At 33.2% G+C, this 22361-nt stretch overlaps 1 protein-coding gene across 1 annotated transcript in view; it reads right to left on the bottom strand.

The window, feature by feature from the left end:
- The window catches only part of LOC148304354 (polypeptide N-acetylgalactosaminyltransferase 1-like), a 37545-nt gene extending 20819 nt beyond the window's left edge, over positions 1-16726 (bottom strand). The window contains exon 1 of the mRNA XM_088268448.1: positions 16228-16726. Coding sequence (XP_088124574.1) covers positions 16228-16570 — 343 coding nt within the window. The 5' untranslated portion in view covers positions 16571-16726. The remainder of the gene's footprint in view (positions 1-16227) is intronic.
- Between the last annotated feature and the right edge of the window lie 5635 nt (positions 16727-22361).

The following is a 22361-nucleotide window of genomic DNA, read 5'->3' on the forward strand; positions in this document are numbered from 1 at the left end:
ATCGTGTAATATGGTAAACTTTATGTAACATTATAAACATCGAGTAATATGGTTAACATCGTGTAATGTGGTAAACATCGTGTAATATGGTAAACATCGTGTAATATGATAAACATCGTGTAATATGGTAAACTTTGTGTAATATGATAAACATCGTGTAATATTATAAACATCGTGTAATATTATAAACATCGTGTAATATGGTAGTGTAATATGATAAACATCGTATAATATGGTAAACATCGTGTAATATGGTAAACTTTGTGTAATATGATAAACATCGTGTAATATTATAAACATCGTGTAATATTATAAACATCGTGTAATATGGTAGTGTAATATGATAAACATCGTATAATATGGTAAACATCGTGTAATATGATATACATCGTGTAATATGGTAAACTTTGTGTAACATTATAAACATCGTGTAATATGGTAAACATTATATACCCCATAATGTAAAATGGTATACATGTTAACTGACTGTCATTACGTAATATGATAAACATATTAACTAATTAACTGTAATTATGTAATGTGGTAAACATTTGAACTAACCAACTCATATAATATTTTGGTCAGGCGTGACGAGTTTCATTCATTGATTGGTGCAACGTGTTTTTATAACTGTCACCTTGTCAAATACGACACGACTTGTTAATGGCCCGCCCGGTCCGGTTGACCTCACGCCGACAGTTATGCATTACCTGACCATGTCAGCAAGGTGGGGGTCTGCACTGCGACCATCCCACAATCAAAATGTTCAACATATCGCACACTCCTTTCAACAACGTCATATATCAAAAAACTTTTTTTTCAGGAGATTTTTTCAAGTTTAAAAATATAATAAAATGTATTAAAAATATCAAGCCACTTATTGAACTTTTTACTGTGCAACAGATCTTTTTAGGTAAAACCTGAATGTTTTTTCTCCATTTGAAAAATATTCATGTTTATTTTTACAAAAATAATTAAACAATACGTTTTCTTCAAAATACAAAAACAACACTTTCTGCCCTGTAACGGGTAAATATTAAGTTAAAATATGCCGCCTTTGCTGGGATACCTATAGTACATTTTCTGGGCATTCCGAAATCATGCACAACTGAAATTTTACGATTTTTGATATACTCATGACGTTGTTGAAAGGAGTGAGCAAAAAAAAAAATATATATAAATATATATATATATATATATATATATATATATATATATATATATATATATATATATATATATATATATATATACATACACACACACACACACATATATGAGTTTGAATAGTGTGGTTATCAATCATGGTTAGAATTCTGAACGTTTCAGCCCATGACGGGTCGTAAACCCTGCAAATACCCAGACTTCCATATACTTCTTCATATTGCTAAAATCGCTAAAACACCGGCGACGCGGTGCCCTGCGCACCGCTGCATGCGAACACAGAACGCGTGGCAGAAGGCAGGCAGTCGGCAGGAAAAAGTAATCTTATCGGAGGGCATTAAAACGTATCACAAGAGTTGTAAAAATGTCAATTTTATGATATTTTGAAAGCGGCCCACAGCGGAGCTGTAAATAGCGATGTGACAATTTATGACACTGATAAGGTTTAATTATGGTAGCAAATTCAGTGGCGGTACTTCCCTAGAAGCCCAAAAGCCCGAAAACTCCAAATAAAAATGAATAAATCTAGACCAAATGATTAAAAATACATAATTAATGTGTGACTGTATTTAAATTATCGTGCGATTATATGTTTATTAAACACTACGCATGCTATTATATGGTGATGGTACTTATTGGTGATGGTTGATATCTGAGGAAGATATTTTATTATAGTGAACATTTTCTTTGTTTAAAGGTGATGGCTATACCTTACAAAAGTTACATGTATGCATATTTTTACAATGATTACAATACATTGTTTATATTTATAATACTTTCTGGGTGCTTACTATATACTGGGAATGATATGAGGCGAAGAAATTATAGGTACATCATGTATTCACGAATGTGAAAAATAGTGAGTTTGCCTTACTGGTAAACCCTAGGCACGCCACTGGTAGCAATATACGCGAAAACGGCAATATAACAAGCCTTACTAACTAACTAAACGTCAGCCGCTTCCCCCCGCAGGGGCAGGCAGAGAGAATAGAACGCCACACCACTCTGTCTTTGCAAACATTCTTCGCCCGTTCCACGTTCATGCATCTCCTCATAAATTTTCATTCGTTCAAACCATTAATTTTGTATTTATTTATTATTTATATTTTATTCATATATTTTTTTATTTGAATTTATGTCATGTAATGCAAAATTTGTCCGCCTTCGTAGTGTAATGGTCAGCACGCTCGGCTACCGTTCTGGAGGTCCCTGGTTCGATTCCCAAGGGGGGTAAAATAAATATAAGTAATTTTTTCACTGTCATATTTATTCAATATTACCCTTTCCTTCATGTGTAAACGATCAAGATAACACTGCGTTTATATGACGCAGTGCCCTATGCACCATTGGGGTGCGGATAAGGGTTTTTTTATTAATGCAAAAGAATTTAAAATAAAGAAAAAAAATCACTTATCCACACCCCAATGGTGCATAGGGCACTGCATCATATAAACGGAGTGTTATCTTGATTGTTAACACACGAAGGAAAGGTGATCAGCCCTCTGCTTCAGGTACCGGTCCAGGGTAATATTAAATAAATATTAGAGTGAAAAAATCACTTAAATTTATTTGACCCTATGAGAATCGAATACGGGACCTCCATAACGGTAGCCGAGCGTGCTGACCATTACACTACGGAGGCGGACAATATACACCTCATACATACCCGCCGATTATTTCGACTTCTAACCTAAGCGCTTTCAAGTGTTTGGCATACCTGATCGTGCCAGGTTTTTCTCGGTCTTCCTCTACTCCTTTTTCCAACCGCATTCGACTTATAAATTTCTTTTACCATTCGTTCCTTACTCATTCGTTCCACATGTCCAAACCATCTCACAACACACCTTTCTTAATGTTATCGATTATACTTATCTTAGCCTTGCATTCTTTCCTTATATCACCATTGCAGTGCCCTATGCACCATTGGGGTGTGGATAAGGGTTTTTTTTTCTTTATTTTAAATTCTTTTGCATTACATGACATTAATTCAAATACAAAAAAATATGAATAAAATATAAATAATAAATAAATACAAAATGAATGGTTTGAATGAATGAATATGTATGAGGAGATGCATGAAAGTGGAAGAGGCGAAGAATGTTTGCAAAGACAGAGTGGTGTGGCGTTCTATTCTCTCTGCCTACCCCTTCGGGAAAGCGGCGTTATGGTTAGTTAGTTAGTTAGTTAGTTATAACAATAATAATAATAATAAAACCCTTATCCGCACCCCAATAATGCATAGGGCACAGCGTCATATAAACGCAGTGTTATCTTGATCGTTTACACATGAAGGAAAGGTGATCAGCCCTCCGCTTCAAGTACCAGTCCAGGGTGATATTGAATAAATATTACAGTGAAAAAATCACTCATATTTATTCTTACCCCTCTGGGAATCGAACCCGGGTCCTCCAGAACGGTAGCCGAGCGTGCTGACCATTACACTAGTTATAATAAAAACACAAATATTTATGGCCACCTTCAATTTAAAAAAAATGGTAAAATGGACACGATGATTGTTTGAAATCGAAAAGTAAAAGCGGTCAGTACATAAAAGGAACACTGTCTCTTTCACTCGTACCTGCCTGATAACAATGAAGGTGAAAGTGATAGCTGCAAATAGCAGTGTTTATTATTTGTGACATTCAAAGATCAAATAAAATCAGTTGCTAACTCGCTGGACCAGGTCAGAATCGTCTAAGAGTAAGAGGAGAGAAGTCGGAAGTGTAATTGAAGATTTTGGTATCATCTTTGATGATAAATTGTCATTTGCAGCGCATATCAGTGAGATTGTAAACAAAGCACCTAAAACTCTTGGATTAAAGAAAACACTTCGTTTTTTACCACTTGAGTTTTATTATAGACTACATGTTTCAGAAGTTAAACTTCCATCATTCAGGTCTGTATAATAACTAAAATATAAAATTGTTCTATAAATAAGGAGAGGTTCAATAACTAAAAATATTTCGAAAATCTTACCCTCCCATATCCAACCTGCATATTATTCATTCAAACCCTTATCCGCACCCCAATGGTGCATAGGGCACTGCATCATATAAACGCAGTGTTATCTTGATCATTAACACATGAAGGAAAGGTGATCAGCCCTCCGCTTCAGGTACCAGTCCAGGGTAATATTGAATAAATATTGCAGTGAAAAAATCACTTATATTTATTCCACCCTCCCTGGGAATCGAACCCGGGACCTCCAGTACGGTAGCCGAGCGTGCTGACCATTACACTACGGAGGCGGACAAATAATAATTTACATAAAATCCTCGATAACTCAAAATCTAAAATTGATTTATTACAAAAAAGTGGTGTTTATGAAATTTCGTGTGGAGATTGTGATAACAAAATATATTGGCCAAACTGCGAGAAATTTAAAGATTAGAATTAAAGAACATCATAGCGGTCTTGTTAGTAATTATTTTTCGGAATTTGCAAATCACATAATAGATACTAATCACTCATTTCACTCTCATAAATTAAAATTATTACACCTTGTTCCATATAAAGGCCAAATTATGAATTATATCGAAAATTTAGAAATCCAAAAAAACCTAAATTCTAATAATAATTTATTAAATAATATATTGTTTCAAAATTCTTCACCATTGCTTTCCATTTTCCCTTTGTTTTCAAACTCCGTCCCTTGACTAACCCCTTTCCCTTACTTTCCCCTCTCCTTATTTATAGAACAATTTTATATTTTATATTTTAGTTATTATACAGACCTGAATGATGGAAGTTTAACTTCTGAAACATGTAGTCTATAATAAAACTTAAGTGGTAAAAAACATGTGTTTTCTTTAATCATTGTAACATGTCTTACCACAAAGTTCATGCCGAAACAATAAATAAAATAAAACTCTTGGTTTTGTGATTAGGGCAACAAGGGATTTTAAATCTATTGATGCATTGAAGGCCCTGTACGTTGCCGTAATAAGAAGTCAGTTGGAACACGGCTCCACAGTCTGGTCTCCTCATAATGCTATACACGCTGACAGCGTACAGATAGTACAACACAACTTCCTTAGATACATTTATTTTAAACTAAATATACCCATTGTTGAGTTAGATTATAATTGGATAATGAAGCGGCTGAAATTGATAAATCTTAGTGATAGAAGGGTAATTACTGATCTGGTTCTGTTATACAAAATTCTTAACAATTTTTTGGACAGCCCTGATCTCCTAAATCAAATAAATATATATATATTTATTTATATATTTATATATATATATATATATATATATATATATATATATATATATATATATATATATATATATATATATATATATATATATATATATATATATATATATATATATATATATATATATATATATATATATATAAATAAATATAAATATTTAATATTTTATTATTCAATAATCTTGGCTAAGCCAATCATTATCCCGGATTGACACTGTATTTGACAGAGCGCATTTTTGTCAACTTTTTTTTCTCCAATGCATTTTAAATTGAAATTCAAGTTGATAAGATTATTATCAATAAAAATGCATGAATAATTTTTAAAAAGGCGTACCAGACACTTGTCCATTAGAATAGACGAATATATGTCGCTCACTCCTTTCAAGAACGAAATAAATAAAAAATCGTCAATGTTCAGTTATGCATGTTTTCGGAATGTCCAGAAAATGTTCTATATACCAGCAAAAGCGGCATATTTTCAACTTAATATTTACCCGCTACAGGGCAGAAAGTGTTGTTTTTGCATTTTGAAGAAAAGGTATCGTTTAATTATTTTTCTAAATATACTAAATATTTTTCAAATGGAGAAAAAACCTTCAGGTTTTACCTAAAAAGATCTGTTGCACAGTGAACAGTTCAATAAGTGGCTTGATATTTATTTTTAATACATTGTATTATATTTTTAAACTTTAAAAACGTTCTCCTGAAAAATCAAGTTTTTTTTATTTATGACTGGGAATCGAACCCGGGACCACCAGAACGGTAGCCGAGCGTGCCGACCATTACACTACGGTGGCGGACAATATTAAAAAAATTAAAATAAACATTTAAAAAATTAAATTAAATTAAAACTAAATTACACGTTGCTCACATCTCCCTAGCGGACGAACCGAAAATTTGTGAACGAAATTTTTGAAACACTCAAAATTTTGCGAGTACTTTTTTTACGCGGTATTGCGTGGACCGCATTCACCGTGCAAATAAAGGGTCGAGCGCATTCATCGAGTAGAATTTGAATTAAAAGGCCAATCATTTACCGGTCAACAGGTCGCCCTATATAATTAAATAAATTAAACATATTTTAATCTAACAGCCGCGTTCCACTTTTGTTGAAAATTGGTCAAAAAAGTCACCAGCAGGAATTACGACTAAAAAAAAATATAATAGCAATCAAAAACAAGTTTGACATATGAACGTTTATGAGGGTCGTTCTAATAGAGCGTGAATGTATTATTCAATTTAATTATGAAATTTATTACTGCATTTTATATAATTCGCCTCAGTAGTGTAAAGGTTAGCACGCTCGGCTGCCGTACTGGGGGTCCCAAATTCGATTCTTAAGGGGGGAAGGGTCAAATGAATATAAGTGATTTTTACTCTATTATTATTAAATTTATTAAATTATTAGTAAAACAATCAAATACATGAAAATTAAAAAAAAACTAGCAAATATGTACTGTATGAGTTATACGTTTAAAAGAAGAAGGTTTGAGATCTGTTTTTTTAAATAAATAATTTAAGCAATTTTTTAAATCGTAGATAATTACCAACATTTTGAGTGTGTCCAAATACTTGTTCACAAAATCTGGATTATCTCAAATTACAGGAGTTATTTTCATTTTATTTTTTGACATCTCATCAAAGATGAAGAAGAATATGGCAGTCTCACCATTAGATGTCTCTAGTGAAGTTCTAGTGATTCAAGAATAATGTTTCAAAATTGATTCATATACATATATATAGAGCTTCCAAGAATTTGAGTAGTGTGGTTGTCAATAATGGGTAGAATTGGTGAATGTTACACGTGTGTAAAGTGATAATTTAAACCAGCCTATGACGGTCGTCAGCCCCGTATATGCCCAGACTTCCATATTCTTCTTCATCTTTGATGAGATGTCAAAAAAATTAATAAATAATGAATGTCTTACATATAGTCTTTGTGTAATGAATTTAACAGTTAGATCTGTTTTTTTTTTTAATAAATAATTTAAGTAAATTTTAAAATCGAAATAAACTTAGATAACAAATGTCTAACTGTGACATTTATTATGTTAGACTCTAACATATGGTCTTTGTGGAATGAATTAAAAGGTTTAGGAGCTATGAAAAATGAGTGTCTGCGCGATTCTGGATTTGCAAAAAGGGATTTCTAGTAAATTATTCATTCTTTGGCTAGAACAATCACATTTTTCGGAAATAAATCATCAGACATGTTGACAGCCAAACCACGACTTGACTGGGTATACATACTATTCGATAACACCTTTCAAAAATGTATATAAAAAATAGTCAATTTTCAGTTGTGCATGTTTTCGGAATGCCCATAAAATATACAGCCCAGCAAAAGCGGCATATTTTTAACTTAATATTTATAGAAAGTGTTGTTTTTGCATTTTGAAGAAAATGTACTGTTTAATTATTTTTTAAAAAATATGCTTAATATTTTTCAAATGGAGATAAAACATTCAGGTTTTACCTAAAAAGATCTGTTGCACAGTAAAAAGTTCAATAAGTGGCTTGATATTTGTTTTTAATACACTGTTTTATATTTTTCCGTAATACACTGTATTATATTTGTCCGCCTCCGTAGTGTAATGGTCAGCACGCTCGGCTACCGTTCTGGAGGTCCCGGGTTCGATTCCCAGGGGGGGTAAAATAAAATATAAGTGATTTTTTCACTGTAATATTTATTCAATATTACCATGGACTGGTACCTGAAGCGGAGGGCTGATCACCTTTCCTTCATGTGTAAACGATCAAGATAACACTGCGTTTATATGAAGCAGTGCCCTATGCACCATTGGGGTGCGGATAAGGGTTTTATTATTATAATGTATTATATTTTTAAACTATAAAAACGATCTCCTGAAAAATCAAGTTTTTTGATATATTATGACATTGTTGAAAGGAGTGTTCGAATTGTCGATAGCCTACAGAACACCCCTCCCGTAGCGATAACGCCTTGTTGCATCACAAGACAGTACTAGCACTAAGCCGAGATAATGTTCGACTCGATCATAACCTCAATAGCTATTTCAATATTATTCATGGACAAAGCAAAATTATTACCCTATGTATAAATTTAATTATTAATTATTTCTGTATATTTGCATATTTCTTGAGTTGCATATTTCTGGTCTAAATTCGGTTAGTTGCAAGGCAAAACGATGTATGGTAGATGTTCCGATAGTTATATGAGGAAAGAATGCAAGGCTGAGATGGGCGCTATCCATCAAATTAAGAAAGGTGTGTTGGGACGGTTTGGTCATGTGATCGAATGAGTGAAGAAAGAACCGCTAAACAAATTTATCAGGCGAACATATCGCTCACTCCTTTCAAGAACGTCATAAATCAAATATCGTCAATTTTCAGTTGTGCATGTTTTCGGAATGCCCAGGAAATGTACTATATCCCAGCGAAATCGGTACATTTTTTTAACTTACTATTTACCCGCTACAGGGCAGAAACTGTTGTTTTTGCATTTTGAAGAACAGGTATTGTTTAATTATTTTTTTAAATATACTAAATATTTTTTAAATTGAGAAAAAACATTTAAGTTTTACCTAAAATGTACTGTATCCCAGCGAAATCGGCACATTTTTTAAACTTAATATTTACCCGCTACAGGGCAGAAAGTGTTTTTTGCATTTTGAAGAAAAGGTTCTGTTTAATTATTTTTTTAAAAATACTTAATATTTTTCAAATGGAGAAAAAACATCCAGGTTTTACCTAAAAAGATCTGTTGCACAGTAAAAAGTTCAATAAGTGGCTTGACATTTATTTTCAATATACAGTATCGTGTTATATTTTTAAACTTTAAAAACGTTCTCCTGAAAAATCAAGTTTTTTTGATTTATGACGTTCTTGAAAGGAGTGAGCGATATATGAACATATACATATATTTACAAATTGCTGCAATGTCAGCTGGAGTGTCCCTTAGAGACAAAATAAAGACCCACTCATAAGAAATAAAATAATAAAATAAAAAATTAAAATAAGAAACAGCTCCTACCCCCTCTTCAACCTTGAACGTCCCAAGGACCCAACAAACAAACAACCCTAGCTTTTTTTTTTTTAAAGTGTTAGGAGGGGAAGGCCTCGATCAATTTGTGGCGCCGAGATTTGCGTTCGCCGGAGACCATAACTCAACCGGATGCAATCATTCGCTCTTGCAAGGTCGCCGAAGACATGATGAGCTAATGTGACATGACCCCGTGTGAACGGAACATTTATAAAATGTGTTACAATATGGCAAAATCGTGAAACTAGCTGTTGTATTCAAATAGTGATGTGCCTAATCGTAACTGTTACTTTTTCGATTACGCGATTACGGCGGTATCCGTTACATTTTGTCGGTGACATTTTTTTAAAAATAATTTTATTTATATGATTTAAATCGTAGTCATACAGGAGAAAGTGACCAACTAACAAAACGTAAAATGTTCAGGAGGGCCATTTAAGTCACTTTTGCTTGGCAACAAAATAAACATCAATTCAGTTAGTCATTTTTAACAAGTCAATATATTATACTTACAAGTTTAAAATCCTTTGGGATTTTTTCAGGGCAACATTAAGCTAGTAAGATATCTAATAGTCAATGATCACGTTTTTGTAAAAAAAAAAGCACTTGGTCACTTTCTCCTGTATGACTACGATATTTGAAGCACTAACTTTGTGATTTTCCATTTTATAATAAGAATGTAACTTTGTATTAAAATCACTATGAATATTTTATTATAACTTAATTATAATGCCTTCCGGATTCGAAGGTAACCGCTTCTTTATCAAGACTGATTAATACTAGCTTAATTAAAGCTTCGAAACCGGTAAACATTATAATTAAGTTATAATAAAATATTTATAGTGATTTTAAAACAAAGTTACATTTATATATAATAATAATAAAAAACCCTTATTCGCACCCCAATGGTGCATAGGGCACTGTGTCATATAAACGCGGTGTTATCTTGATCGTTTACACATGAAGGAAAGGTGATCAGCCCTCCGCTTCAGGTACCAGTCCATGGTAATATTGAATAAATATTGCAGTGAAAAAATCACTTATATTTATTTTACCCCCCTTGGGAATCGAACCCGGGACCTCCAGAACGGTAGCCGAGCGTGCTGACCATTACACTACGGAGGCGGACAAATATTTATATTATAAATTTAATTCATCACCTTTTTAAAGAAATATATTCACTACTACTAATATTTATTCCATATTACCCTGGACTGGTACCTGAAGCGGAGGGCTGATCACCTTTCCTTCGTGTGTTAACGATCATCGATAACACTGTGTTTATATAATGCAGTGCCCTATGCACCATTGGGTGCGGATAAGGGTTTCAATTCAATTCAATAGCTGATCAATCAGTGCACCATTCACTGTTCCCAGCATTCATTCTCCTTTCTTCATCTTTATCAATCTTTCCATCCCTAGAAAACATCGAGGAAAACTAGGCATGCTCAAGTGTTTCAAACACTCCAAAGTGGTCAGTCAGGTCAGGAGTCGGATAATCGGCGGGTACGTATGAGGAGATGCGCGAATGTGGAAGAGGCGAATCATGTCTGCAAAGACAGATTGGTTTGGCGTTCTATCCTCTCGGCGGGAAAGAGGCGTGCTAGTTAGATACTTAATTTTTTTTAACTATAATTATTATTTTAAAGGTTGTGATAAAATATATCTTAGTAATTAAAAAAAAAAAAATAAAATATATATATATATATATATATATATATATATATATATATATATATATATATATATATATATATATATATATATATATACAGTATCTACTCAATGAATTAGGGCCACCCATTATTTTTTTGAATACTCTGAAATCTTTTGGATTATTATATTTATTTTACATAAATACTTTAAGTTTTCTATTGACATCTAATATCATGTATATTACCTTCAATAATATGTTAAATATACCTGGATTATTTAAGCCTTTACAAAATTTCAAACCCTTTTTCTGAGAAAGGTCCCTAATTAGCACAGGTAGACAGATAGTTGAAAGTTCAAAAAATAGTCCTATCTCATTTATTAGTGAAGTTTCTTGAGTTCTGGTTGTTGTTTTGTTCAGAGAGGTTATATAGTTATCGTGTCTTGTGAAAAAAACTTAATTTTTAATTTTAGTTCATAAAGTATAATTTTTTTTTGTAAACACAAGTGTTTTTTTTGAAAAGGACAAAATGGGAAAAAGTAAAGACATTTCTGAGGAAAAAAAGTCTAGTGTTATAGTGATACTGAAATTAGGAATACTATCTAATAGAGAAATTTCAAAAAAAGAAAACGTTTCTCGTCAAACAGTGGACCGAATTTCAAAATCAATAAAAAATCAGTCACCCGCCACCAGCAATCGGCGAAAGAACTGTCGTAGGATTAGAAAAACAACACCGAGGACTGATCGAAAAATCGTTCAAAGTGCCTTAGAAAACCGTAGTGCATCAGCAAAAACATTAAAAATAAAATTGGAAGAAGAGGGTATAAATATATCGGTATCAACACTGAGGCGACGTCTTTACGAAGTAAATCTAAAATGCAGGCGCCCTGTAAAAGTACCAAAATTGACACCATGAATGAAAGCGGATCGATTAAAATGGGCCAGGCTACATCGAAATTACTCGGTAGATGATTGGAAAAAGGTATTTATTTAAATTGAATTTTCAACATATCATTTTAGTAAATAAACTTATATATTTGAATTAAACTTAAATTTTCATTATTTTTCAGGTCATCTTTAGTGATGAGTGCCAGTTAGAAGCCGCGACAGAGAGCCGTCGATTCGTCAGGAGAACACCAATGGAACGTTACAATGAGGCCTGTGTGGTAAAAGTTATCAAACACCCCCCTGCAACAATGATATGGTCATGTATTATTAACAATTTACCTGGGCCGTTGTTTTTCGTGGAAGGAACAATGAACCGAAATTCCTATAAGCAGGTCCTCGAACGAATTTTATTGCCCTTCTACCATACACTCGACCCAACAGAAGGTCCATACACCTTCATGCAGGATGGGGCACCTTGCCACCGGGCTAAATCAATAATAAAAATTTTGTCTAACAAAAATCTGCCCTTGCTCCCCTGGCCTGGAAATTCTCCGGACCTTAATCCTATAGAAAACGTATGGAGCATGTTAAAAATAAGGTATACTCATTTCCAAATCCGACAGTAGACTATCTAAAAAAAAATATTCAAAAAATTTGGTCAGAAGACGAAGAAATAAAAAACATGATAAAACAGTGCATTTTAAGTATGCCAAAAAGAATTGAGGCAGTTATTTCTGCCAAAGGTGGAAATACTAAATACTAACTATATTTATATGAAAATATATGCATAATTTAAGCGTAATAAAGTTTTCATGTGTAAATAAAATTCAATTTTGTTTTATTCAAGGTTTTCTCTGAGTTATTCCTGTTTGAATTGAGAAATTGCGTGAAATTCTGCGTGGCCCTAATTCATTGAGTAGATACTGTATATACATATATATATATATATATTAATGAGTGCTTTAATTGCAATATCACGAGCTTCGACTAACGGTATTAAAATACACAAACGCGTTAACGTTTTATTATTTTTTTGTTTAAATAGCGCGTCAAAATTTATTTTATTATTCCAGCTAACTAACCTAACCTGACCACTTTCGAGTATTTGGCATACCTGATCGTGCCATGTTTTTCTCGGTCTTCCTCTGCTTCTTTTCCCACTAACATTCGCCTCATAAATTTGTTTTACCGTTCTTTCCTCACTCATTCGTTCTACATGTCCAAACCATCTCAACACACCTTTCTTAAGTGGTCAGGTTAGGAATCGTAACAATCGGCGGGTATGTATGAGGAGATGCATGAACGTGGAAGAGGCGAAGAATTTTTGCAGAAGGACAGAGTGGTGTGGCGCTCTATTCTCTCTGCCTACCCCTGCGGGGAAGCGGCGTCATGGTTAGTTAGTTAGTTAGTTAGTTAGCCGAGCGTGCTGACCATTACACTACGGAGGCGGACTACTACTACTATTACAGCTCTATAAAGCAGATACATAAAGGGGTACGCCCCATAACACACCCGATAACGTAAAATTTGATGACGTATAGCGGTGTCCGTGTTTCGTTTTATTAAATTATGTTAAGTTTAAACCTTCACATCTCCCTTACTTCTCTACAGATTTCAATAAGAATGCTACCGATAGTCTTGTGATTTTTCATATTAATTTATTAGCTAATAATAACAAATCATGAGAATGATCCATTCTTAAATAAATGCAAAAAAAAGTTAAGTATTAGCGGATGTGGTTGGTAATAGAACCAGAGGAAGACCGAGAAAGACTTGGCATGTTCAGGTATTTCGAATACTTGAGCGTGCTCAGGTTACGAGTCGGAATAATCGGCGGGTATATCGCTCACTCCTTTCAACAACGTCATATATCAAAAATCGTCAATTTTCAGATGTGAATGTTTTCGGAATGCCCCGAAAATGTACTATATCCCTGCAAAAGCGGCATATTTTTAACTTAATATTTACCCGCTACAGAGCAGAAAGTGTATTTTTTGCATTTTGAAGAAAAGATATTGTTTAATTATTTTTTTTTAAATTTACTAAATATTTCAAATGGTGAAAAAACATTCAGGTATTACCTAAAAAGATCTGTTGCACAGTAAAAAGTCCAAAGTAAAAAGGCTTGATATTTATTTTAAAATACATTTTATTATATTTTTAAACTTTAATAACGATCTCCTGAAAAATCAAGTTTTTTGATACATGACGTTGTAGAAAGGAGTGAGCGATATGTGGAAAATATACCCGCTAAGGGCTGATTCATTTAGCTTGCAAATTTAGCGGGTAAATACCCGCGCTAAGTAGCGTATTACTTAATTTGTTTGTAAATCTAATTATGGCGTTCTATCTCTCTGCCTACCACTGCAGAGAAGCGGTGTGAAGGTTAGTTAGCCTGTTATTTTTCGGTGAGAAATATGTGCATTTTCGAATGAGAAATTCATTATTTAATGCAATTTCGCTGACGGAAATTGATATTCCCAAAGAAATTAGACAATGCATTGAGTGTACCAGTTCACTTGGCAATAGAACTGTACTCTACAACTTTCAAATACATTCTACTTTACAAGTTATTAATAAGAAATAAAGATATACGGCAAATTTTCGCGATTCGTTCGCTCCCGTATTCGTACAACCCGCCATTCGCACAACCCGCCATTCGCCAAGCTCGTAATAAAGAAGTTTAGTTTATTTATTGATTTGGCGTTTAATTTGTAGAACTCCATTTTAATTTATGTTTTAATTTTTTAATCAAACACAGATTTTTTGAGTCTACTAAGTTGTATTTTATTAACAAAAACACATAAAAAATTAATATTTCGTTTGAAAATGCCATAACTAGGCGAAACATTTGTCACAATATTATTTTTTTATGTGTTTTTGTTAATAAAATACAACTTAGTAGACTCAAAAAAATCTGTTTGATTTAAAAATTAATACATAAAAAAGAAGTTTAGTGCTCAAAATCTGTATTGATAATAGTAGTATAATTAGCTTATTGCCGAAGAATTCATAACCGGCATCCATGAAAATCAAATGGAATATTCTTCCAACCAAAATGTTCTAAATAATATTATAACGAACCGTCACGCCGCTTCTCCGAAGGGGTAGGCAGAGAAAATATAAAGCCACACCAATCAGTCTTTGCACACAATCTTCGCTTCACATGCATCTTTTCATACATCGCTCACTCCTTTCAAGAACGTCATAAATCAAAAATCGTCAATTTTCATTTGTGCATGTTTTCGGAATGCCCAGAAAATGTGCTATATCCCAGCAAAAGAGGCATATTTTTAACTTAATATTTACCCGCTACAGGGCAGAAAGTGTTGTTTTTGCATTTTGAAGAAAAGGTATTGTTTGATTATTTTTTTAAAATAAAATAGTTATTTTTCAAATGGAGAAAAAACCTTTAGGTTTTACCTAAAAAGATCTGTTGCACAGTAAAAAGTTTAATAAGTGGCTTGATATTTATTTTTAATAAATTGTATTATATTTTCAAACATTAAAAACGTTCTCCTGAAAAATCAACTTTTTTGATTTATGACGTTCTTGAAAGGAGTGAGCGACATATACATCGATTATTCCGACATCTGACGTAACCACATTCAAGTATTTGAAATACTTGATCATGTCAAGCTTTTATCGGTTTTCCCCTGCTTCCTATTACTAAACACATTCGTTTCATGACTTTGTTTAAGGCCCAGTATTCGTCAAGTCGCAACTTAATTTTCTCTAAATCCAGGTAACATTTTACGCAATTGATTGTTTTCTTAAAACACCGTTTTTGCATTTAAAATAAATTAAATTTAAAAATTTTTCTTCGAAATAATTACATGGTTTTGAAAAGAAAAGAGTTATTGAAAGGCTATGAGTTAAAAAATATATACATCTAAAAATTATGTATTGCATTGTATACCCATAACTAACCTTTCTTCACTCATTTGATACACATGCCCAAACCATCTCAACACACATTAATTAGATAAGTTTGTTAATAATTTATAGATATTTTTATGTTTTACTTATATATTGTTTTATGTATAAAAGTTTTATTTTAAACAAACAATCATAATATAGCTGTCTGAATCAGATCAATTCCGAAAACACAATAGATTCAAACACGAATAAAAATGGTTCGGTATTCGTACAACTCCTGAAACGAATACTCGAGATTCTACTATACAAATTTTTTGACAGTTGAACGCCGTGTCATATGTTTAATAAATAATTAATTAATGAAATAAACACTTGATAAAATTAGTTTATTTATTCGCCTACCTTCTAAAGTCCGAGTGAACGATATTTTCTTGCTGAGGCATTCGTTCAGCGCAATCCTCTTGAGATCCTCTTCCCCCTTAGCATGCTCTTCACCCTCCAAAATGACTTCTTCCCCCATATCACCGAGTCCCAACACTATATTGGCTTCATCTTGCCTTATTTCCTCTTCGTATAACCTATCCTCGGCCGTCACGGGCTCGTCGCTCTTCAAAAACATCATCTCGTAAGCATCCTCCTTTTTGCGCGATTTGAATATTAGAAATATGGATGAAAACAGAAAGAAAAACACGAACGATTTGAGGAGGAAGGAGAAGCGTCTCCTGAACAGCCACCTTTTCAACATTTTGGACCGTTTTGTTGTTAGAAATATAACTTAAAAAACTATTGAAGGTAGAGCTAGCGACACTCACACTCCGGACGGTATCGCGACCATGTTTGACGTTGTTATTGTTCACAAAATGTTCGAATGACAATCGAATGTTGACACGCCGCAACAGGTGACGAGTGTTGCCACATGTAAAATATAATAATGACGTGACCAGCGTACTAGAAGCCTAAGTAGGTACTTTGGTTCAAATATAACTACCAGTTTCGTCAATGTTTTTGTCTAGATTTTTTCACTCAATAATTACATGAAAGTAAAGAAATTTTACGCATAAAGAGTGAACCAACTCACAATTATGGAAAGGCTATAAAACTTTTAAAGTTTGAGTCTATGTAAAAAGATGATAAGCGGAATTGCGTAAGTTGTCTAGCAAGTGTTTTTGCCTAGAATTTTTATTCATGAATTACATGAAATCATAGTAACTCACATCCACTCACGAATAGGCGCAGGCTTTAAAGTTGAAGCCTAGCTTATAAAACACCGCTTATCATAAGATAATCGGTGTTGTATAAGCCGTAGCTAGATTTCAGAGTCACTTGGATGTTAGGTAATTCACAAAAAATCCGTAAACTGTAGCTAGATTTCAAAGTTACTTGGACGTTGGGTTAGGTTTGGTTGGGTTTGATATAATTCAGAAACCAAATGGAAAAAAAACATATTTTAATTAAGTCTTACTTTATTTATTTATCTTTTCATACATAATATAGATATTCAGGGTTTCAGTTTTCAAATTTACAGATCGGATATAATTTTTTTTGATCGATTAAAAAGCTGCGAAAACATCCTAATTTTGTATTCAATTTTATACCATACTCATATAATGCAGTGTCCTATGCAACTATGATCGCTGATACGGAAAATTAAAATAACATATGGGTTTGGTATGATTCAAAGATTAAATATGGTATGATTGATCGATTCATTTTTACATCTGGCAACACACTGGTGGCGCTTCACTAGCGTTGACGCCAGTCATTTAAAAATATATTCACTGAAAATGAATTTATGTATACATCAATAATAAAGCTTTAAAGATAAATCAATAGATGTCACTATGCTGTTCATTGAAATTTGGATATCATGACATTGTACGTCGATACAGCCTTCGAAGGGGAATTTATCGCTAGGGCGATGTGATTATAATTACTTGAATGAATTAACCACACTACTATATGTATTTTTTTCGAAAATTAGCCAAAAAAATCACCTTATTTTCCACAGAATTATGAAAACAATGTTCGTTGTATTCACACCTGACAAATTTTACCAAAATAAGTGCATTTAGGATGGGTTTAAGCGCTTATGTAATTTCAAACTTTGCAAACCATTGTAAACAGTATACATTGTTATTTTTTGTATATTATTTTTTCACTATCAAGAGTTACAGGAAAGAATAATATTTTAAAGTATTATTAGTGTGGTAAATTGTAAAACACGGAATACACAGACCCATGTTACAGTTGAGACAATAATAGAGAGATACTCTTCTATTTTTTTCCCGCGTTCGTCCGTTTTTGCGGACTCCCTGCGCGAATGTGATACGGAAATGGTCCAGAAAATCGAGCGTATCACGTACGCTCGTATGTGATGGACAGTTAATGAATGTCTGCCTTCGTGTAGTGGTTAGTACGATTGACTACCGAGCTGGAGGTCCCGAGTTGATTTTTTTTAAATATTTATTAGTTGCCATAGAAAATTCTCCTTGCCTATGTACAAGGATTTATAGCATATTTAGTTTATATGTCTTAAAAATAATAGTGGATGCGTAGAATTCATAATTCAATTAATAAAGTTGATCCCTAAAAAAACAATACAATATACCATATACGACAATACAATAGACACAATGGATTCAATATCTTATATCAATTAAGATTTGTCACAAAGCTCATTTATTTGTCTTATTCGTCATATTTTCCAACCCAATTGGTTGCAGTGTGGCCATGGCAACTGGGTAGACCGCGTTGACATGGTAACAGGGTTGACATGGTTGCATTGTTGACATGGCAACTGGGTAGACTGGGTTGACGTGGTAACAGAGTTGATATGGTTACAGGATTAACATGGTTACAGGGTGGACATGGCAACTGGGTTGCCGTGGATCAGAAATGACCGATGACATGGTTACTGTGTTGACATCGCAACTGGGTAGACCGGGTTGACATGGTAACAGGGTTGACATGGTTGCATTGTTGACATGGCAACTGGGTAGACTGGGTTGACATGGTAACAGAGTTGATATGGTTACAGGATTGACATGGTTACAGGGTGGACATGGCAACTGGGTTGCCGTGGCACAGAAATGACAGTTAAAAAATCGCGGGCACCAAAATATCGCTCACTCCATTCAACAATATTTTTAACATATTTTTTTAAAAAAACTTGATTTTTCAGGAGATCGTTTTTAAAGTAAAAAAATATAATAAAATATATTTAAAATAAATATCAAGCCACTTATTGAACTTTTTATTTTGCAACAGATCTTTTTAATACCTTTTCTTAAATGCAAAAACAACACTTTCTGCCCTGTAGCGGGTAAATATTGAATTAAAAATATGCCACTTTTGTTGGGATATAGGATATTTTCTGGGTATTCCGAAAACACACACAACTGAAAATTGACGATTTTGAATATGACGTTGTTGAAAGGAGTGAGCGATATGTGTTGGCCTGTTTTATCGATTATCTATCAAGGTCTAAGACGTTTCACATCAAAAAGTGTATCCTTGATATGATTTACGAAGGTTTTTTTTTTTAATAAAATGATGATGTTAAATTCTGTTATGACTGTTTTTATGTTATAATAATATTATAATAATTAGAATATATGCAGATCAAACTTAACAAACCTGTTATTTTAATAAATAATCTAAAAAGGCGAAACTAGTTAGGTAGGTACTTGATTCATCTTAAAGCCATCTCGTATTTTTTCAATTTTAAATAATAAATAATTCAATTGTATGGGCGTAATCTAGATTATGTCATTTCGCTCACTTCTTTCAACAACGTCATATTTCAAAAATCGTCAATTTTCAGTTGTGCATGTTTTCGGAATGCCCAGAAAATGTACTATATCCCAGCTAAATTTTTTACCCGCTACAGGGCGGAAAGTGTTGTTTTTGCATTTTGAAGAAAAGGTATTGTTCAATTATTTTTTTAAAATATGTGTCCTAAATATTTTTCAAATGGAGAAAAAACGTTCAGGTTTTACCTAAAAAGATCTGTTGCACAGTAAAAAGTTCAATAAGTGGCTTGATATTTATTTTTTATACATTCTTTTATATTTTTAAACTTTATAAACGATCTCCTGAAAAATCAAGTTTTTTTTTTATATATGACGTTGTTGAAAGGAGTGAGCGATTTGAGAAGCGAGTACTTTTGACATTTATTTCGTACAAAAATAAAATAATTAAAATCAATGTATTTTTAAAAATTAACCCGCAGTTAGCTGCAATGAAAATCACGAGTTAGTTTCTTTAGCATTATATTCACGCTTTTCGTCTTCTTCTACCTTGTGTCCGCACTCAAGGGGTGCACAGGGCACTGCAACGAATCGACGCGTTAATGACTGGTATTTATGTTGGTTAATAAACCAAATATTGTTTTTTTTAAATTTGACATTTCTTGGTGGAACTACATTTCATATCGCCTGTCTTAAAAACGAATTAAAAATAAATATCAAGCCACTTATTGAACTTTTTACTGCACAACAGATCTTTTTAGCTAAAACCTGAATATTTTTTCTCCATTTGAAAAATATCTTAAATGACGAAATCCGGTATCTAGTCAAATAATAGATATGTAGAAATGCTGGAAAAGTTGTTATGTGTGTAAAGAAGGTGATTTTTTTTCAGATGGGAGTGGATTTTCTGTAACTTTTAGCTAAAAACATGTTTTATTGAATATGAATCTGTGTTGGAAACAGGAGGGATAATCTAGTGTGGGCCAATGAGGAACTTGTCAGCATTTGCTCATTGCTGGGAGGAAACCACGTTGCACTCCTCAGGAGAAGGCGGACTGCTGACTGTCCTCAACAGGCCTTCCGTTCCACTAGAAGAGGGTTCGGCATTTTGTGTCCTAGCTTGGTTTATGGCACCAATGTCCTTTACTAATTTTATCATAACGCTCACTCCTTTTAACAACGTCATATATTATAAAACTTGATTTTTCAGGAGATCGTTTTTAAAGTTTAAAAAAATAATAAAATGTATTAAAAATAAATATCAAGCCACTTATTGAACTTTTTACTGTGCAACAGATCTTTTCAGCTAAAACCTGAATATTTTTTCTCCATTTAAAATTTTTTAAGTATATTTAAAAAAAATAATTAAATAATACCCTTTCTTCAAAATAAAAAAAACAACACTTTCTGCAATGTAGCGGGTAAATATTATGTTAAAAATGTACCACTTTTGCTGGGATATAGTACATTTTATGGGTATTTCGAAAACATGCACAACTGAAAATTTACGATTTTTGATATATGACGTTGTTAAAGGAGTGAGCGATATATATAGATGATGACTAAAGAACGATGATTAGTACGTTGTATACCTGAAAATATTTTCGGCATGGATGAAATTGGATCTGTGTCGTCATTAATGGTCACCTGTATCAGGTTTGTAAGGGTTAACTATATTCTCGGATGACCATCAGATTCACAAAGCAGTGGTTTTGTTTTCAAACTGAAAAAAATCAAGGTCCTTGGTTTGATGTTTTAATACCAAATATCTAAGCCAATTATGCAATGCGGAAAAAAATGGGGATTATTTATTAGTATTATTATACAGTTTTTTAAGCGTAATAATAAAAACTTTAAGAAAAACTGACCATCAAACTGCTTCCGAAGGAGTAGGCAGAGAAAAAAGAACTACACCAATCTGATTGAATTGAATTTACACAAATATTTCAATTTCATACTATTTCTGTGAGTCTAAGCGGTTCATTATTAGACATAGGTATCAAATTGTGGTAGAGTGGGTTCGAACCGAGAAACTCCGATGCAGTGCCCTATGCACCATTGGGTGCGGATAAGGGCTATAAGTAATAAAAAAGGTAATACCTTGAATTGTTTCCTTAAATCACTATTGGAACATCTACCATACACGGTGTTGCCGCACTGAGAGATCGCATTTCGACTGCATTCAGTCGACTTTCATCGCCCTTTTGCCAACTCCATGCCTCACTTCCATACTAGATTTGTGTCACAATAGTGTATCGATTACATTTGAATAGAATGTAAATTATTTGATATCTCATGAAAGATGAAGAAGAATATGGAAGTCTGGGCATTTACGGGGCTTACGACCGTCATAGGCTGGTTTAAGTGATCACTTTACACACGTGTAAAGTATTTGGACACACTCAAAATGTTGTAGAATGTAAATGTTGAAACTGAATGCAATAAGGTATTATGTATTTACAGGTTTAATATTATTTTCGTCCGCCTCCATAGTGTAATGGTCAGCACGCTCGGCTACCGTTCTGGAGGATCCGGGTTCGATTCCCAGGGGGGGTAAAATAATTATGAGTGATTTTTTCACTGTAATATTTATTCAATATTATCCTGGACTGGTACCTGAAGCGGAGGGCTGATCACCTTTCCTTCATGTGTAAACGATCAAGATAACACTGCGTTTATATGAAGCAGTGCCCTATGCACCATTGGGGTGCGGATAAGGGTTTTATTATTATTTATTATTTTATTATTAAATTAAACACTTGAATAAACTACTTTAATGAGTTTTAT

Source organism: Brachycentrus maculatus, unplaced genomic scaffold (assembly GCF_059751285.1).
Source record: "Brachycentrus maculatus isolate JH-2025_06_01 unplaced genomic scaffold, ASM5975128v1 h1tg000324l, whole genome shotgun sequence".
NCBI lineage: Eukaryota > Metazoa > Arthropoda > Insecta > Trichoptera > Brachycentridae > Brachycentrus > Brachycentrus maculatus.